This window comes from Dryas octopetala, chromosome 2 (assembly GCF_963921425.1).
Source record: "Dryas octopetala chromosome 2, drDryOcto1.1, whole genome shotgun sequence".
Classification (NCBI taxonomy): Eukaryota; Viridiplantae; Streptophyta; class Magnoliopsida; order Rosales; family Rosaceae; genus Dryas; species Dryas octopetala.
Genome location: NC_141367.1, coordinates 32,552,410 through 32,571,936, shown reverse-complemented (window position 1 = coordinate 32,571,936; position 19,527 = coordinate 32,552,410). Strand labels below are relative to the sequence as shown.

Below are 19,527 nucleotides of genomic sequence, written 5' to 3'. Positions count from 1 at the left end.
TAAGCCTAAATATTTTTGATTAATGTCTTTTTATTTATTTTGAATAAAAAAGACAATTTGCAGGTATTAATAAGTGGGTGAAACTATAGAGGGATGAATAATTATAGAATGGTGGATTAATATGGATGATTATTGTTGTTCCACTAGGTAGGTAGTAGGTAGAAGCCTATAAGATAGAGTAAAAGCTAGCGAGAAGATGGGAGGGTGTTGGCAGAGAGGAAATGGGTGAAGAGAGAAAGAGACTGGTGAGGAGCAAAGACTGGGACTTGGTGGCCTGCACCTCTGACTGTAGCGAAAGTGAGACCACCCTCGTACGTCTCTGCCCAACCGGCCACTTGAGCCTCATGAAACCAAGCCCTCCATTCTTGCTTCACTTTTAGCCCCATGTTCTTTATGGTGTACCTTGTTGATGTTACGGGCACCCTCCCATCTGTGTCACCACTGTAGATCCATATGCGCAGCCCAGCTTTTAACAGCTCCTCAATCATAGGCACCACGCTGTCCGGAGATTCATTCCATCTCTTGATAACTCCACTATACATATAAAGCAGCCAACCATTCATTCATTCATTCATTCATATAAAGCAACTGAGATTTCGAGAATGTGGGCCTGAATTAATTGTGGCAGTGGAGACACAAAGAATGCTCCAGTTCGTGCAATTAATTCATTCATTCAATTAAATAAAAGAAGTAGGTACCTGCATGGGGTGTAAGGATAGGAGAGTTTGGTAACATTGGCATGTAAGGCCCTCTGAACATCCTCTCTGTTGAAATATTGCTCCACATAATCCTCTGTGCAGGGATCGTACCCTGATGGTAGCCTCTGCCAAAGCTCCTATATATATGTATAGGATCGACTACTTAATTAATTAATTTGGTTAATTGTGAAATTAATGATGATGATGATGGCCCCGCGGGACTTACATGTTGAGTGAGGAGGCGAGGTGCAACAGCAAGTTTGTTGATGCTTGATTTGGGTTTGGGTTGAGAAGTAGCAGTGGCGGAAGTGAGGCATATTGGTGTATAAATGCTGTATATATCGATATCAGAATAAGCCTGTAAGAAGCTTCGGATGTGCTCATTACACTCATCTGTTATGTTAACACTTCGAACATCGCATTCCTTCACTATATTATTGTACAGCTGGTCCGAGATTATGGCGTGACTCCATGCGTAATCAAACATCCCACTCGTGTCTGTTGCATCATTCATCGCAGCATTCCCAATCTACGTACGTACGTACACTTAATTCATTAAATGAGATCCAAATGAATGCCTGCATCTCCAACTCTAATTAGCTTAATTAATTACGTACCATGAAACCTTTGAGATTTATGTAGGAGTGAGATGATCTGGTGTTGGCTGCTCGTTTGTTTCTCTGGTAGATGACGTGGGCAAGTTGGGGGACATAATGGCCAGCGTAGCTCTCTCCAGCAATATAAAAATCATGGGATTTGAAGCTTGGGAACCTCTTCAACCATCCCACCAAGAAAGCATACGAGTCTCTAGCTGTAACTCCATCACCCAGCTTATATAGATCGTTTGAGTTGTTCGTGTACGAGAACCCTACTCCAACTGGTGCTTCCAGGAACAGCATATTTGCAACTGATCCATCCATCATCATTATCATCGTTATCAATTTAATATTGCATATTAATTAATTAACTAATGTCGAACAACTCAAACATATATGCAGTAATTAGATTAAGATTCATTAAGACATAGAATTGTACGTTCAGGGTTTGATCATCGATCACAACCTTTATTCCAGGAGAATTTGTTTAGAACTAGACTTCCATTGTTTCGAACAAGAAATGGGCCAAGTTCTTGTGCAGCTCCATAGGCTATGGATGAGCAACCAGGTCCTGCAATAACATTACGTACAATAAATAAATTTCCGACCTTGTGAAAAAGAATAACTACTACTTAATTGCAAAAGAAGGGTTGGTCTTGGCTTTTGAGTGGCCTAGCTGCCAATAGTGTAGACTTTCTTCTCGATCCTAAAGAACGAATTAATCTTCATATGATTTGGAAGAAATGGGCAATAATATCATAATTAGAAAATTAGCTGAGCGCACCTTGTTCCACAATTCATACTAGCTAGCTAGTTATGTAGGAAGTATACAATATTTGAAAACTATGGAAAAAGCCAAAATAAAAAGAGGGGAAAAAAACAAGAAAAAGAAGTATATATAGACAACTGACAACCTAGCAGTTGTCAATTTCAGTAAAAAGCAAGTAGAATGAAGCTCGTGAGTAGTGGCCAGTAATTGCATGCCTAATTACTAATTAGTAAAGTATAAATGACTCACGGTTTCCAAAAAATCAGTACTTAGGGGCTAAATTAGAAATTGGTGGGTATAGTACTATAGTGTGAGTAATGGGCCTAATGGCTAATGCATAGATATAGATATATATGCTCTACCAAGAAAAGAAAGAAAAGTGGATAACATGTGGTGGGTGAAAAATGATGGAAAGGAAGTTAGAAAAGGGGTGTATTGCATGCATGAGAGGGGTGAGAATAGTGGGTCCTGCCTGTCACTACACACTAGTAGCACTTTTTTTCTATAGAAATGAACGAGACCATAGGCCAGGCCTGCCATATGGCCCATATCAGTGATAGGCTAGCTGTATGTGGGTATGTATGTATATGGCTATATGCCAATTGCCATTAAGCGTTGGGGGACAAAATAGATAGGGTAAATTACAATTTAGTACCTCAACTTTACCTCGGATTTCAAGTTAGTACCTCAAGTTCAAAAAGTTGCATGTCAGTACCTTAACTTTCATTTCGTTGCAATAACATACCTCCGTTAGTTTTTCCGTCTGTCAGACCGTTAAGCGCCTACGTGGGCACGGTGACGTGACTTTAAAAAATGCCACATAGACAAAAAAAATTAATAAAAAAATAATAAAATTTTTAAAAATAAAATAAATAGTTATAAAAAACAAAAAAAATTAAAAAATTAAAAAAACCAATAATTAAATTATAAAAAAAAACATTTATTTTCCATTTTCTCTCCATTTTTCAGCCCCCTCCCCCCGATTCTCTCTCCTTCCTCCTCTCTCCTCACTTCTCTCTCTGCCCGATCTCTTTCTCCAGCGCCCATCTCCGGCGAGAACCTGCATCTTCTTCCTCTCTCTTTCTCCGGTGACTGGTGGGTCTCGGGTTGCCCACCCCCTGATTCTGTCTCTTCTCTCTCCTCACTTCTCTCTCTTCCCGATCTCTTTCTCCAGCGCGCATCTTCGGCGAGACCACCCCCATCTTCTTCCTCTCTCTTTCTCCGGTGACTGGTGGGGTGGGTCTCGGATTGCTCGGGTTTTGGGGTATCGGGTGGTGGGTTGATTTGTGTGGCTGGGAGGGAGGGTTGCTCGAGTGGTGGTTGTGGGTTGGGGTGGGTCTCGGGTTGATTTTCTCTTGCTCAAATCTTGATGATGGTGAAACTACTCTAATCTCAGGCAATCCCCTTTTATCAGATCAGATCGAAGACCCAAAAATCACAATCTTCTGTAATCAAGAAATCAATTGATACCCAGAAAATCATATAATTCTTAAGACTTGAAAAAGAAAAAAAAAAGAGAAATAAAAAAAGGGAAGCCTGTCAGACAACCGTGCGACCACCCCAACCAGAAGAACTCTGACTGAGAACGATCATCTACAGCCACACCTCTGCATCTCGGGGTGATCAAGGGCCGAGTTGGGGTAGTGGCTGAGTTGGCCCGAGTCAGACCGGAGGTGACTCAGGGGTTGATTTGTTGGGGAAGAAGGAGGCGGTGGCAAATGAATTTTGGGTTGATTTTTGTTAATTTATTTTTGATGAATTTTGTTGATGGTTTTTATTGATTTGTTATTTGTTTGTTTGTTTTTTTAATTTAATTTTGGTTTTTTTAATTTTTTAATTTTTTTGTTTTTTATAATTATTTATTTTATTTTTAAAAAGTTTATTATTTTTTTATTAATTTTTTTTGTCTATGTGGCATTTTTTAAAGTCACGTCACCGTGCCACGTAGGCGCTTAACGGTCTGACAGACAGAAAAACTAACGGAGGTATGTAATTGCAACGAAATGAAAGTTAAGGTACTGACATGCAACTTTTTGAACTTGAGGTACTAACTTGAAATCCGAGGTAAAGTTGAGGTACTAAATTGTAATTTACCCAAATAGATATATCATATATGGTTGTATGAATCATGAATCATGATGATATGGGACATTTGGGTATGGCCATGGAGGCCGTTAAAGATAACGGCGTGGGGGGAATATTCCTTACGGCTTACAGGTTACTTTGTAATAAATTAATAATAAGTTATAACTGAGTTGAACCCCTGTTCTCTGAGTCTCTCTTCTGTTGTGCTCTGCTCTGCTCCTCTCCAGTAGTCCAGACTCCAGAGAGGACCAGACCGCCAGAGAAGCAAGTCCCTTAGCAGACACACATGTACTTGCACTCTTGTCTCTCGTGCGCAGAGATCACGGCCGTCCAACATGACGGCAAAACTACTCCATCATTCGAATCATCTTAATTATCCAATACTAGCTAAAACTGCCTAATCAAATATATATGAACTAACATTTAATTCAAACTATATTCAATTCAAGATAGACTCTTACTATTACTTACTAGTGGTACAAGATTTGGGCACACTCAAGTCTCAAACTTACAAATTGTGTCATACTATTACTACCAATAAAAAAAAAATCGGAGTTTGGAGAAGGTTGGTGGGGGAATATGATTATTTTATGAATTAAACTCATACTCAGCCAAAACATTGTACGATCTCTTATCGATCCTATGTATTTAAAATATTTCCTAGGTAGGAGGGAATTCCAAAAAAAAATCTGAAATGAATTATATTTTGGGGAGGGAGAGAGAGATGAGTCCTGAGTGCTGACCTCCATTGAGCCAAAGGACAAGAGGCTTTTGTGAGGCATTTTGTTGGGCTTGGAAAAACCAGTAGAAGAGTGCCTTTTGGGAATGGGGTTGGAGTTGAACGTAGCCAGCGTAGTGAGGGAATGAGACAGGCGGTTGTCCAGGCAAGTTGGTCACTCTGTCAGCTTCTCTTTGATTCTGAGCTGCTGCTGCTTCTTCTTCTTCTTGAGGTCTCATGCCCACCACCATGGGCACACACACAGTAAAAAGTAGACAACAAATGAGCAACTTCAAGAAAAAGGCCATTGGAGATAAGAGAATGAGCTGTTGCCTGTTGGTGTGCAAAATGTGAGTCACTGCAGCGTCAGACAAAGAAAAACAGAGAGAGAGAAAGAATGCAAGGGTCCGTTCGAGTTATTATATAATATAGAAAAGTGGCCAGCTGGCAGGGTGGGGACATCCGGAGATGGTAAAAAACATCCCCCGCTCCACACTCTCTCTCTCTCTCTCTCTCTCTCTCTCATAGTCTCATATACTCACTCATATAGTCATATAGTCATATGTATTTTTCCTTCCCAAACATCGTCTTTTCCTCTCATTTCTTCTTCTTTCTTTTTTTTTTTGGTCAGATCTCTTGACATTTTTTCTCCCCCCATCATTTTTCAATTTTCTTCATCATTCATCTGAATATTTTCCCACCAAATTCCACAGTTTTGTTCGGAAGTTAGACTTTTCTTCTATTTAATAAAATCTGGGTGGTATTAGTGCAAAACATTCTTTTAATAATTAAGACTCCAAAAAGAAAAATGGTGAGATTTCTCAAAATTCGTCCTAGAAAAAGCTACAACGTCTGATATTTACCAAGTAACACAATTTTAGGAAGCTTTCTTGAACACACCGATGTAAACGGCCTCATTTGTTTGGTCCTCAGAAGGATCAAAGGCCCAAACTAAACCAATCTACCCAGTATCGATCGTGGGCACATCAGAGAGAGAGAGAGAAATTAACAAATAAGTACACACTTATTGCCAAATTCTCACAATGAGTTGGTAACAAGAAATTAACAAATAATTAAATTAAAAACACAAATATGTCACCACTAAAATAACAAAATTATTATCGGCCATCATCGTATGGCATTATGATATGATTTTTCAAGCTATCAAATCCTGCAGTAGCAGTAGTAGTATTACTGCAACTAGCTCCTTGTTCATCCTGAGCACCAAAATAACTAGGCTCACAAGATTTGAGCAAGTATTCAGCCTCTTCCGAACAAAACCCATCATTTTCCCATGGATGCTTCCCCAAATTAATGAGTCCTTCTAGCTCTGTTGTCACTTCCTTCATGCTAGGCCTGTCCTCTCCTCTCACCCTCAAACACCTTTTTGCAAGGTTGGCAACTTCCTTTACTTGCTTCATCATCCTTTCTTCAGAGTCAGTGACAACCACATGATGGTCAAGAATTTCAATCAACCGATCCTCTTTCACTAAAGACACAAAGTGCATTGCTAGATTTCTTTCATTCTCTGGCCTGTCAAAAGCAAGTGCCTTCTTACCTGTTAGTAGCTCTGCAAGAACAACTCCAAAACTATACACATCACTTTTTTCTGTCAATTGGCTACTATGAAAGTATTCTGGGTCTAAGTATCCAAGTGTACCCTGTACCAAAGTGGTTAACTGAGTTTGATCAATGGGAATAAGCCTTGAAGCTCCAAAGTCAGCAACCTTTGCTGTGTAATTATCATCCAATAGTATGTTGGTAGTCTTCACATCTCTGTGTATGATAGGCATAGAAGTTGCAGAGTGCAAGTATGCAAGTGCCCCTGCAGTTTCTGCTGCAATTTTAAGGCGCATTTCCCATGAAAGGGATGAGGAATATTGGGGTTTGTCATGAATATGACTTGAGAGAGTCCCATTTGTGATGAACTCGTAAACAAGTAGGGGCACTTCTGTCTCCAAACAACAACCCAATATTCGAACCACATTTCGATGGTTGATTTGAGAAAGCACAATCACCTCATTAATAAATTGTTCAATTTGGCTTTGGTCACAAATTTTGGACTTCTTAATGGCAACCACTTTGTTATCGGATAGCACTCCTTTGTAAACGGTTCCATAGCCTCCTTGCCCCAGGATCATACTCTCCTCGTAATTATTAGTGGCCTTTTTGAGATCCTCTGCAGTAAAAACTTTGGCTGTCTCAATAGATCCTCTGCGATTAGAGAGCTGTTGTTGTAACAATATACCCCCATTTTGTTGGAAGTATTTCTGTCTAAGTAGAATATACTTTCTTTTCTTCATTCCCCAATAAATCCAAGAAGCTCCTACAAGCAACGCCAAAAGGCCTATGCAGATACCTGCATCAATAGTCACAAGTTTTGAAATGGTAAATGCATTCCACCTAAAAGCTATATGCTGTGGTAAAATCATATATTTGACTTTTCAGTTAATGTGAACATTTTAAATAGACATTAGAATTCAAATCGAGAGAAACTTCCTATATATTTGTAAGCTAGTAGCCTAGTACTAAACTCTGACTAATCAAACATGGAATGAAGCATAGAATTTGGGCAAAGCAATTAATGCTAGCTAGTACAGAGGAAACCAGCACGAAAATGAATGGATTTCGTGTTTGATCAGTTCTCCACGCTGACCATTTGGGGATTAGACACAAACAAATTATGGTCCAAGGCCAATAGCCTTAAAATCATTTAAATGCTAACTGTTCATAGATGCCTTATGCTTTTGAAATTTATGAAGATTAAAATAACAAGGCAAAACCTTGAATAGACAGCTAGCTGTCATATAATAGAATCAGTCCACATAGAAAAGTCGCAAAGTTATGAAGATGTGTTTGTGTTTGTGACTAATTAGCTAACCCTTTGGCTTTTGTACACCTGTGTTCACTTGTATCTTTGTTTCTTTTGATTTGGTCAATATTACTTGTTTATAGAATGATGACATTATATAAATAATATATGTTCAAGTTGTGTGGACTTTGAGATTAATCTGCACATATTGATCAAAAAAGAAATCAATCTGCACATGTACCTGCACGAGTTACAACTTACAGGAGACCTAGACTAAGATTGATTTGAGATTGAGAGAGGTATAATTATTTATCAATTATATATATATATATACATGTATAATGTCACACTCAAGTGGCCTTAACTGGATTTGATATCATACAATACAAGAAGATCGAATAAATAATAAGTGTTGGACTTACCCAATGCGATTGCAAGTCTTAGAGATTGAGTACGACGCTTGTCTTGTGGGCTGCAACCTGTTCCATCTATCTTTCCGTCCCCCTCGTGTCCCTTTGGACACAAGCAATTAACGCTTCCAAGAATATTGTTGCAAGTTGCTGTACTACTGCACGGGTTTGAAATCTCGCACTCGTTCACATCTGAAATTACAAAACCAAAATCCCTCAAAATTATAATTAAATAATTTATAGCAATACACACATATATGATTTATGACATGTACCTTGGCAACCATCAAGGAGGTAAGGGTTCCCTTGATAACCTTGATTGCATTTGCAGATGTATCCAGGCCCGTTGGTTGAATTGTGACATTCACTGTCCTTTGCCTGACATGCATAATCTGCAGTGCTACTATTACTGCTCTTAGCTTCTTCACATGTCTGATTTCCAACCGCCCAATTGAGAATCACAGGGACACTCTCTCTGTTCTGGAAATTCTGAAGATCCAAGGTGGAAAAATTGAAGGCATCTTCTTCCACAACAAAAGCATATCCACATGGATTGAAGCTTCTAACATCATGATGGTTGTCCAAGCTTGCAGTAGCCGTAGCATAATCTATCACATCGTCTGGGATAGGTATTTGGCAACAACCAATGCCAGAGCAAGTCCCACTCTCGACATCCTCAATTTGGTTACAGAATGATACACATCCAGTTGTGTAGTTACGCCCTCTTGAGCTTACAATAACCCCAACAGTGTCACACCCAACAGCAGTGAAGCTGTTGCGGCTGCTTGAGATAGGAAATTTGGAGAAGGTGCGCATGGAAGTTGATGAACTGCTATTGCTAGTGAGATTGCCCGACTTGTTGTACTCGTAACAGTCGTGGGATATGGAGCTTGAGACTCGCAATTCATGATTAAGCAGTGATATGTCGAGGATGCTTACGTTACTTTTTGGAAAGAATAACGATTTTTGACCATTTGTAGTATCATTACAAGCGAGGAGAAAAGAGTCGTCATAGTAGCAGTCAGGGGTTGTGCCAAAAGGGTAGGGGATGCTTAGAGAGCCACAGGTGGCTGAGCAGCCAGGCTTGGGTTGCCCGAATGCTGATTTGGCTGCCAAACAGATGATGATGGCCACAAGTAGCAGGAGTTGTTGTTGTAGATGTGCTGCATGCTCATCACCCATGGCTCATCAATTAATTTCTGCTTCTGTGTTCTATGCATGTGTGCAGCCTGCAAGTGTTTGATGACTCAATGAACCCAAAACAATTTAGATGGCTTCCTTATTTCATCTCATTATTAGTGACAAGGTAGGCGGACACTTTAATGGAAAGACTGGGTCGTCCAGACTCGGGATCGACGACCAACAAAAACGCGTTTCAAAGTTAATATCATGATCTACTTAAAAAATGAATCGAGATGAAAACCAAAAAAACCATTCTACCTAGTAGTTTAATTACAATAAGAAATTAAAACAATATTAATCTGTAGCCGGCCGGCCCGGCCGGCTTGCAACTTAATTAATTTATTATTGCTTCGAGTTCTGTTGTGACTTCCTTCATGGTAGGCCTTTCTTCTCCCTTCAAACTTAAGCACTTATTTGCAAGGATAGCAGCTTCCTTTAGTTGATTGACAATTTCCTCGTTGACAGCGACTTTACCGTCAAGAATTTCAGTGAACCGGTCCTCTTTCATATAAGAAACAAAGTATATCGCGAGATTTCTTTGATTCTCTGGCCTAGAAAAGCAAAGCGCCTTCTTACCGGTTAGTAGCTCCACCAAAACAACTCCAAAGCTATACACGTCACTCTTTTCTGTGAGTTGGCTACTTTGAGAGTATTCCGGGTCCAAATAGCCAAATGTTCCCCGCACTAAAGTGGTCAATTCAGTTTGATCAATGGGAATAAGCCTTGAAGCTCCAAAGTCTGAAACCTTGGCTGTGTAATTATCATCCAACAATATATTTGCAGTCTTCACATCCCGATGTATGATTGGTATACAAGTTTCAGAGTGTAAGTACGAAAGTGCCCCTGCAGTTTCTATTGCAATTTTAAGACGCAATTCCCATGAAAGTGGTGAGGGATAACGCGTTCCATCATGGATATGGCTATAAAGAGTCCCATTTGTGATGAACTCGTAGACAAGAAGAGGTACTTCTGTCTCCAAACAACAACCTAAAAGCTTGACCACATTGCGATGGTTGATTTGAGAAAGCACAATTACCTCATTAATGAATTGCTCGATTTGATTTTGGTCCGAAACTTTGGACTTCTTAATGGCAACCACTTTGTTATCTGATAGAATTCCCTTGTAAACTGTTCCAAAGCCTCCTTGCCCAAGGACCCTACTGTCATCGTAGTTGTTAGTGGCCTTTTTCAATTCCTCTGCAGTAAAAATCCTGGCTATCTCAACCGATCTTCTACGATTATTGGAGAGTTGTTGTTGGAATAATATGCCACCATTTTTTTTGAAGAATTTCTCTTTGAGCCTGATGAACTTTCTTTTCTTTATTCCCCAGTATATCCATGAAAATCCTACAACAAGTACCAAAAGGCATATGCTTATACCTGCCCACAAGTGCAAATTAGTAAAGGGAAATTGAACAACTTAAGAAATAAATAAAAAAAAGTGCATTATGTTTATGAGCAAGTAAATAAAATGGCAGCCCTTGCCTCCCTTCATGAATCATGCATGATATTAACAACTATATATTGTAGTATGATATATGATTGGACTCAATATAATTAATATGTATCAAAATAATTAAAAAAAGGACTAAAATAATAAGATTGAAGTTACCCATTCCAATAGCTAGAGATTGGTTGCTATCATTTTTTCGGGTGCAACCTGTTCCATTTCTCATTCCGTCTCCTATGTTTCCATTTGGACAAATGCAATTTACGCTTCCAGGCACGTTGTTGCATTTTGCTGTGTTAATGCAGGGGCTTGAAGTCTCGCACTCGTCAATATCTGAAACAACAATTCATTTACTTGGATCACAATTAACCTTACACGTTACATAGAAATTAAACGACAACCAACCATGCCATTATTGCCACATAATCACAAACACCTCTCAACCACATGGACAAAGTAATATCTAAAGAGATTAACAAATACGTACTCAAACACTATATATAAAGCATAACCACAGTACTCTAATATATAATTAGCAACATATATATGTACATTACTCATATGCAAGTAAAGTAAAAATTTAGAATTAATTAGTTAAATTGAAGAAATAAATGAACGATCGAGTTTAATTAAAATAGGTAGGTACGTACCTTGGCAACCATCAACGAGGTAAGGGTTTCCTTGAAAACCTTGGCGGCATTTGCAGATATAGCCAGGTCCATTGTTGGATTGGTGGCATTCACTATAATTTGACTGACAAGCGTAAGAAGGTGACTTAGGGTTTGTCTGGACTTGTTGACAGGTCTGATTCCCAACAGCCCAATCGAGCACGACGGGAAGAGTCTGTCTGTTTTGAAGGTTTTGAAGATCCAAAGTGGAAAAGTTGAATTCATCCTTCTCTACAACAAAAGCATAACCACATGGATTATTGAATTTGGTTACATCAGAGCGGTTGTTTACGCTTCGAACAGTATAGGTAACAAAATCGATGACATCTGTTGGAATAGAGATTTGGCAACAGCCAGCCCCGGCGCAAGTCCCATTCTGCAAATTCTCGAACCGGTTACAAAAGGAAAAGCATCCAGTCGCGATATTATTCCCCACAGTTTTTGAGGTTTCATTATTGTCATTGGGATCATATTGAATGAGGCCAACAATGTCACACCCAACAGCAGTGAAGATGTTGTGTCTGCTTGAGATTGGAAACTTGGAGAGAGTGACCATGGAAGAGGTCGTACCATCGTCTGTAAGATTGCCTGCTTGGTCGTTGTAACAGTCTCGGGCTACGGGGCTCTCCACTCGCACTTCATGATCTGCTACTGATATGTTGAGGATGGCTATGTTACTTTTCGGGAAAAATGCTTTTTTCTTTTCACCTGATCCATTTCCATTCTTTGTATTATTACAATCGACCAAAAAGGACTCGTCAAAAGAACAACCAGGGGTTGTGCCGAAAGGGTAGGGGATGCTAAGAGACCCACAGTTGGCTGTGGCTGCGCACCCAGGCTTGGGTTGTCCGGATGTTGCTTTGCCTGTCAAGTAGATCATCATCGCCACAACTAGATAGGCACCCATGGCTGCCTGATCGATCAATTCACTTCTTGCTCGATTTCTATCTAGGCATTTCTCTTTGGATCGATTTCACCCTATACCTAAATAAAAGACTAAAAATCTTCCTTTCATTTATTCTTTTTCAGTACGTTTTACCTTTTTTAGTCCATCAAATCTTTCCTTTTCTCTTTTCAATTTGATTATGTCTTGATTTAAATTTTACCATATGAGTGCTTCTGTTTACAAGTATATACACATTTTTATAATCCAAAAGTGCCAAATAGGTCTATAGAGAAATCAAGACGATATAAGAATCAAAATCATTTATTATTTTTTTTGGCCCTGAAAATCATTATTAATGAATCAAAATCCTTCATTTAATGACGGGTATTATATATTGACTGATAATTTTATTTAATGCTCCTTTTGGAAACATAATCAATTTTCTGACTAGAGTCAATATTTTATTGGTTTCTTTAAAAACGTCAAAGATCTCTCTCCCTTCTTTTCTATCCATATTAGAGCATTTCCTCATCTCCTCTCTCATTGACTATTTGACTAGTTAGTTTGTAGCTAATTAGCTATTAGCCTATTACGATGAATCGATCAAAGAAGAGTAAGTACGTGTTATGGGGCTAATTAATGCTCTGGGTGGAGGATCACGTTATTTTGCCATCTGTTTGTTTGTTCATTCTCGATCTCGCTCCTTGAATTAATATTACAAGTCAGCGTTAATTAAAACCCACATATCATTTATATTTGAAATTCAAGACCTCATGAATCTCATGTTACGTCATATCCGGTATCCCCTAGATCTTTTTTTTTTTTTTTCTTTTTTTAAATACATGAATGATCAAATTGAAAATCAAATAGCTAGGGACGCGCGTCATGGAATAAGTCTCCAAGGAAACAAGTCACATTTTCAAAGAAACTAATAAACATGAGAGAGAGAGAATTAAATATGTTACAATTTAATAAAAAATTCAATTATAATAAAAAAAATAGTACTTCACATGCAATATATATATATATATATATATGATTCCTATATAACATTAATTTAAAAGTCCTTCTAGCTTTGTTGCGACTTCCTTCATAGTAGGCCTTTCCTCTCCTCTGTCCCTTAAACAAATGTTTGCAAGGCTAGCAACTTGGTTTAGTTGCTCCATAGTTTCCTCATTGACATTGACCTTCACTTGTTGGTCAAGAATATCAAGCAATCGATCCTCTTTCATTGAAGAAACAAAGTGTATTGCTAGACTTTTTCTACACTCTGTCCCATCAAAGAAAACTGCCTCCTTACCAGTTAGTAGCTCCGCTAGAACAACTCCAAAACCATACACATCACTCTTTTCTGTCAGTTGGCTAGTACGAAAATATTCTGGGTCTACATATCCAAATGTACCCTGCACCAAAGTGGTTAATTTAGTTTGATCAATTGGAATAAGCCTTGAAGCTCCAAAGTCTGAAACCTTTGCTGTGTAATTATCATCCAATAGTATATTGGCAGTCTTCACATCTCTGTGTATGATAGGCATACAAGTTGCAGAGTGTAAGTATGCAAGCGCTCCTGCAGTTTCTGCTGCAATTTTAAGGCGCATTTCCCATGAAAGTGATGAGGAATATTGGGTTTTGTCATGAATATGACTTGAGAGAGTCCCATTTGTGATGAACTCGTAAACAAGTAGGGGTACTTCTGTCTCCAAACAACAACCTAATAGCTTCACCACATTGCGATGATTGATTTGGGAAAGCACAATGACTTCATTTATAAATTGTTCGATTTGGCTTTGGTCACAAATGATTGACTTTTTAATTGCAACCACTTTGTTATCTTGTAACACTCCCTTATAAACTGTACCATTGCCTCCTTGGCCAAGGACTTTGGTCTCGTCGTAATTGTTGGTGGCCTTTTTGAGATTCTCTGTACTAAAAATTTTGGTCATTTCTTTATATCCTTCATGGCAGGAGAGTTGTTGTTTTAACAATATGCCACCATTCTGTTGAAAGAACTTCTCTTTCAGCTTGGTGAGTTTTCTTCTCTTCATTCCCCAATAAATCCAACAACCTCCTATAAGTAACATCAAAAGGCATGCGCAAATACCTGGTCACAAGTTAAGAAACAAAAAAGAGTGCATTATTAAGGGGAAAAAAGTAGAATGGATTAATTCATAGTATCTAATTTTTGCAAGAATACTAATAATTAATATCATATTCATTTATATTCCAAATGATGCTTATTGAAGCGCTAGCAAATATAATTAATCAGAAGCAATAGATATTAAATGTTAATAGATAGTACTTAATTACCCAATGCAACAGCAAGTGTGAGAGATTGATTGGTGACTCTATCTATTGGGGTGCAACCAGTTCCCCTTCTCATGCCGTTTCCTATGTGTCCCTTTGGACAAGTGCAATTAACGCTACCAGGCAAGTTGTCGCAGCTTGCTGTGCGAATGCAGGGGTTTGAAACCTCGCACTCGTTAATATCTGTAATAATTAATATGGCACAATTAAACAAGATCGAATTAAGCATCGATTCTATATAGGTGCAAATTAATTGATTAAACAGGAGGTTTAATTAATTAAATTGATTGATTCGTGCGTACGTTATACGTACCTTGGCAACCATCAGGGAGGTAAGGGTTCCCTTTGAAACCTATTTGGCATCTGCAGAGATAGCCAGGTCCATTGTTTGAATCGTGACATTGAGTGTGGTTTGCCTGACATGCATATGTGGTAAGGTTGGTCTTAGCCTCTTCACATGTTTTGTTGCCAACAGCCCAATCGAGCATCAGAGGGAGGGCAATATTGTCTGAGTCTTGTAAGTCTTTAAGATATGAAGAGGAAAAGTTGAAGGCGGCTTCTTCTACAACAAAACTATAACCACAAGGACTGAAGCTCGTACCTATATGTTGAACCTTTGAAGGGCTCTTTGAAGGATTCAAAAAGTTGATATCAACCATTGTCCAATAACCTATGAGATTGTCTGGAACAGGCATTTGGCAACAGCCAAAGCCTGTGCAAGTTCCATTCTCTACATCGAGAACTCGACTACAGACAGATACGCATGCAGTTGTGAAGGGACGACGCGAGCCCTGATCGGCTGGTAGGCTTTGAAGAAAACCTAATGTGTAGCAGCCAACAACAGTGAATTTGTTGAGCGTCTTTGAGACAGGAAACTTGGACGGGGTGTTGATGAATGTTCCATTGGAGAAAGGCTGCTGATCCTTGTAACACTGTTTGTCTATTGGGGTGGAGACTCGAAGTTGATGATCGTCGAGTGATATGTCCAAAATGGGCATGCCACTTTGGACCCGGGCGGTTTGATTTGCACATTCAATCAAAAAGGAGTCATCCAAGGAACAATCAGGGGTTGTGCCGAAAGGGTAGGGGATGGTAATAGAGCCACAAGAGCCTGGGCAACCTGCCTTGGCTTGCCCGGATGCTGCTTTTGCTGTCAAGTACATCACCACCACAACTACTTGCAATTCTAGTACTAGGACTTGCCCGAGCCCGAGGCCTCCTTCTACATCTTCACTACCCATTTATGCCTAAATGCCTAATTCAATTCTCGATCTGCACGGACACTCCGCTACCGGCCTCTCTTTAAATTCACTACTAGCTGCTAGCTAGGGTACGTACCATTTTTATTTCTTGCGAGCAAAGATTGGAGTCCATCTTTAGTATTACCCATATATTTAACTAAATCATGAATTCAATTTTACGCGATCAAACTTAAGGAAATTAAGATACATATAAGATTTTCGATCTTTTTTCTTTTCTTTTTTTTATCTCGGTACGTACATATAAATATTAATATATATAATTTTAAAGACGAAATCAAATCTCAAATTAAGATTGCATACAAAAGAAAGATAAAATCAAATTAAAATCTTAATTATATGATATTGGGAATCAACGAATTAAGACCCTTAATATGAGTTGTGAGCTGGGTACGTAACTGGGTAAGGAAGGCCTTGTATGCTCAAAAGAGAACAACTGGCCTAGCCGCCTAGGTGATATGATTTGGGGAATCAATTGGACCATATACTGTGTTCTCCTTAAAATAAATTAACTAACTAATAAGTGTCATTTTATTTAAAGTTATATATATGGCAACTAATTGATATCTAAATAAAATAAGGTCCGTTAATTTTAGGTAACAAATTATAATGTTTTTTCATTTTAACTACTAAAATATTTATGTCATTTTACTTTAGGTACTAAATTTCAGTTTAGGTACCAATTTTAAAAAACATGGTTATATCGAGCTGTGACTGTCTAACAGTCATAACTTTTTTATTGATTTGTTGTTTTTTCAATATTTGCAAGGCTTAAACTTTACTGTTTAGTCTTTGAGTTATATGACTTCATCCCCCAAGCCTAAATCAAAAATATTAAACTCTTAAAAATTTTAAATTTTTATAAATTTGAAACAGTCACAGTTTAATCACAACTGTGATTGTTTGACAGTCACAACTATATAACAAACTGATTTGTGACCTAATCCAAAATGTTTTACTCTAGGTTAGTACCTAAACTAAAAAAAAATTAGTGGCTTACTGCTTTATTGAAAAACTATTGATATTTGGTATTTAATCCTAATTTTCTAAATAAAATAATGAAAAATAAGAAAGGCGTATATTGAGTTTTTTTTTTTTTAATAGTAATTTCGACAATTTTAAGAAGGGAAAATATTGAGTCAATGAAAACAAATGAAACCATATCATGATATGAAAAATCGCTCCTAGTGCCATAACAGGACGCGGATCCTCTCCTGAACTATCCTTAGCTTTTAATCTATTAATTTAGATCTATACAAAATTTTAATAAATAAATAATATGGTAATTATACTTTTTTGTTTGCTAAAGATATATGGTAATTATACATTGTCCTACTTCAACCTACACACTTTCATCTCATATACGTATGTACTTTTCACATTATTTTTGTCTACCGCGTAACCTTATTTTTTTCCTACTATATATAATTTCATGTTGCATATAATCTATTTGTTAGTATGTAAAGTAAAATAAAAAATTAGAATAACTTTTTTTCTTTCCAACTCAGATTTTTTTGTATTCTTCAAAATGATGGGATTTAAGAATTCGATCTCTACCAATTTTATTAAAATCATACTTTAATTCCAAGTTAATTATATATATTCTTCTTCTTCTTTTTTTTTTTGGGTACAATGGAGGGTCCAACTTATATTCTTCAAAAAATAAAGAAGCTAGCAAAAGATTCATCTTATTGCTTCAATTCCGCCGCATGTAGATCGATCCTGTGCCAAAGCTAGATGTGGAAGTTACGTGTTAATTAAGTAAGGGAAAGGGATGACATTTAATTTGGAAAGACTTTAATACGATGCAGTATAATACTTTAATTCATATAATTTCCCAAAATATATTATTAGCTAAAAAGTAAAAAATTGCAAAAAATAATTAGGCTGTGGACCATATCTTTTAATTGCAGCAAATTACAATTAGGGTGGAAATTTTTTGGTTGAAATTTTTTTTAATTTTTTTTAAAATCTAAATTTTGCAAGATTTTTAAAAAGGTTAAAATAGTCTTTGTAAAAACTTAAGTGACAATGCCATGTCATTAGGGCACTCTACCACTCCCCTTAGAATTAATACTATTGAATTAAACCAAAGATAAATATTAGAGGAATTATGGGCGGAAACCTAATTGTTTAATTAAATCCGTTAAACATGTACGTGTGTCTGAGGTACGTAGCTTGCCTTGATCTATGGAGATCAACTTTGCAAACTAACTAGGGGCGGGCATTAATCCCGTAATCCCGGACCCAAACCAATTCCATCCAGATCTCATCTCGTTTTTTTTTTTGTTTTTTTTTTTCAAACATTTCGAGATGATCTCGTCTTGTCCTGTTTGGTATGGGACGGGATCGAGAATGACATTCCAATCCCGTTTGATCTCATCCCATCCCGTTTAAAGGGTGCTAGGTGTAAATTAAATGACTTGGTCTTATTGGATTATAATAAATATATTTTCTTATAAAGTAATAAACACTAGCAGCTGGTGGTGTGGTAGGTCTATGCTCCTTGTGGCTTCTTCTTGGTCTTAGGTTAAAGTCTTATTTCAAGTGTTATTGTAAATGTTTTGCTGATAGAGAATTTTGTAATTGGTCTCAATCCCATCCCAAACCATATGGGACGGAATAATATTGGACCATTTTTTGAAAATGGTCATCCTATCCCGATTCTGATCCCGAACAACAACTCCGAGATGGGATCGAGATGAGGTCCATCCCGTCCCATCCCTACTTTAAACTCTATAGTCTATACTAGTATACTATATATTTTATACTCGTATACTCTATACTAGACCATTGGCCAGCCATATGGGACATAATGATACTGGACCATTTTTGAAAATGGTCATCCTATCCCGATTCTGATCCCGACCAACAACTTCGGGATGGGATCGGGATGAGGTCCATCCTGTCCCATCCTTACTTTAAACTCTATAGTTTATACTAGTATACTCTATACTTTATAGGGGATGGAATGATACTGGACCATTTTTAAAAATGGTCATCCTATCCCGATTCTGATCCCGACCAACAACTCTGGGATGAGATCGGGATGAGGTCCATCCCGTCCCATCCCTACTTTAAACTCTATAGTCTATACTAGTATACTCCATACTTTATACTCATATACTCTATACTAGACCATTGGCCAGCCATATGGGACGGAATGATACTGGACCATTTTTGAAAATGGTCATCCTATCCTAATTCTGATCCCGACCAACAACTTCGGGATGGGATCGGGATGAGGTCCATCTCGTCCCATCCCTACTTTAAACTCTATAGTTTATACTAGTATACTCTATACTTTATACTCGTATACTCTATACTAGACCATTGGCCAGCCATGCTAATATTAAATTAAAGCATGAATCCAATTAATAATATAAGATTTCACGGTTCACACTAACTAGTTCATGAATTATTTGTGTAACATACGATATATACATGCTGAACACAATATCTAATCAATGATTTTAGGAGATTAATTCACCTAGCTACTTAATTAGCTAAATGGTGATCTTCTCTAATCTATAACATATGGTCTAAATTAGTTAGCCACTTAAGTTTAATTTAGTATTATATGTATATAATTGTAGATGCTAAAAATATATATTTGAGCTATATATTTATAAGATTTTTTAAGGCTCCATAGAAATTTTTTCTAGGTGAAGCTATTTAATTTTACACATA

General features: G+C 37.6%; 3 protein-coding genes and 1 pseudogene across 3 annotated transcripts; all 4 read right to left on the bottom strand.

Moving 5' to 3' along the window:
- Nucleotides 1-12: 12 nt before the first annotated feature.
- Nucleotides 13-5,242, bottom strand: LOC147295860 (serine carboxypeptidase-like 35). The gene is made up of 6 exons (XM_086231839.1): nt 4,892-5,242; nt 1,761-1,865; nt 1,316-1,605; nt 925-1,227; nt 699-835; nt 13-534 (listed from the first exon to the last, which is right to left on the bottom strand). The coding sequence occupies exons 1-6, from the start codon at nt 5,172-5,174 to the stop codon at nt 186-188; spliced, it is 1,467 nt and encodes a 488-aa protein (XP_086087965.1). The 5' UTR covers nt 5,175-5,242; the 3' UTR covers nt 13-185.
- A 579-nt stretch (nt 5,243-5,821) lies between these two features.
- On the bottom strand, nt 5,822-9,541 carry LOC147295859 (wall-associated receptor kinase 2-like). Its single transcript, XM_086231838.1, has 3 exons — nt 8,364-9,541; nt 8,101-8,280; nt 5,822-7,225 (listed from the first exon to the last, which is right to left on the bottom strand). Exons 1-3 carry the CDS (start codon nt 9,268-9,270, stop codon nt 5,985-5,987), a joined length of 2,328 nt encoding a protein of 775 aa, XP_086087964.1. The 5' UTR covers nt 9,271-9,541; the 3' UTR covers nt 5,822-5,984.
- A 63-nt stretch (nt 9,542-9,604) lies between these two features.
- On the bottom strand, nt 9,605-12,295 carry LOC147295858 (putative wall-associated receptor kinase-like 16 pseudogene; annotated as a pseudogene).
- A 1,031-nt stretch (nt 12,296-13,326) lies between these two features.
- Nucleotides 13,327-15,819, bottom strand: LOC147295857 (wall-associated receptor kinase 2-like). Its single transcript, XM_086231285.1, has 4 exons — nt 15,235-15,819; nt 14,892-15,204; nt 14,582-14,761; nt 13,327-14,375 (listed from the first exon to the last, which is right to left on the bottom strand). Exons 1-4 carry the CDS (start codon nt 15,817-15,819, stop codon nt 13,327-13,329), a joined length of 2,127 nt encoding a protein of 708 aa, XP_086087411.1.
- Nucleotides 15,820-19,527: the final 3,708 nt, after the last annotated feature.

Bases quoted from the DNA above. Each gene is read 5' to 3' on its own strand.
- LOC147295860 (XM_086231839.1), bottom strand. From the start codon at position 5,174: ATGGCCTTTTTCTTGAAGTTGCTCATTTGTTGTCTACTTTTTACTGTG. The intron at 1,866-4,891 runs GTCAGCACTCAG...ATGTTATTGCAG, and splicing joins TGTCCTTTGGCTCAATGGAG to GACCTGGTTGCTCATCCATA. The intron at 836-924 runs GTAAGTCCCGCG...ACATATATATAG, and splicing joins CTCGCCTCCTCACTCAACAT to GAGCTTTGGCAGAGGCTACC.
- LOC147295859 (XM_086231838.1), bottom strand. From the start codon at position 9,270: ATGGGTGATGAGCATGCAGCACATCTACAACAACAACTCCTGCTACTT. The intron at 8,281-8,363 runs GTACATGTCATA...TTGTAATTTCAG, and splicing joins CCTCCTTGATGGTTGCCAAG to ATGTGAACGAGTGCGAGATT. The intron at 7,226-8,100 runs GTAAGTCCAACA...CTATTGATGCAG, and splicing joins AAGACTTGCAATCGCATTGG to GTATCTGCATAGGCCTTTTG.
- LOC147295857 (XM_086231285.1), bottom strand. From the start codon at position 15,819: ATGGGTAGTGAAGATGTAGAAGGAGGCCTCGGGCTCGGGCAAGTCCTA. The intron at 15,205-15,234 runs GTTGATATCAAC...AATCCTTCAAAG, and splicing joins TCATAGGTTATTGGACAATG to AGCCCTTCAAAGGTTCAACA. The intron at 14,376-14,581 runs GTAATTAAGTAC...ACTTGTGACCAG, and splicing joins CACACTTGCTGTTGCATTGG to GTATTTGCGCATGCCTTTTG.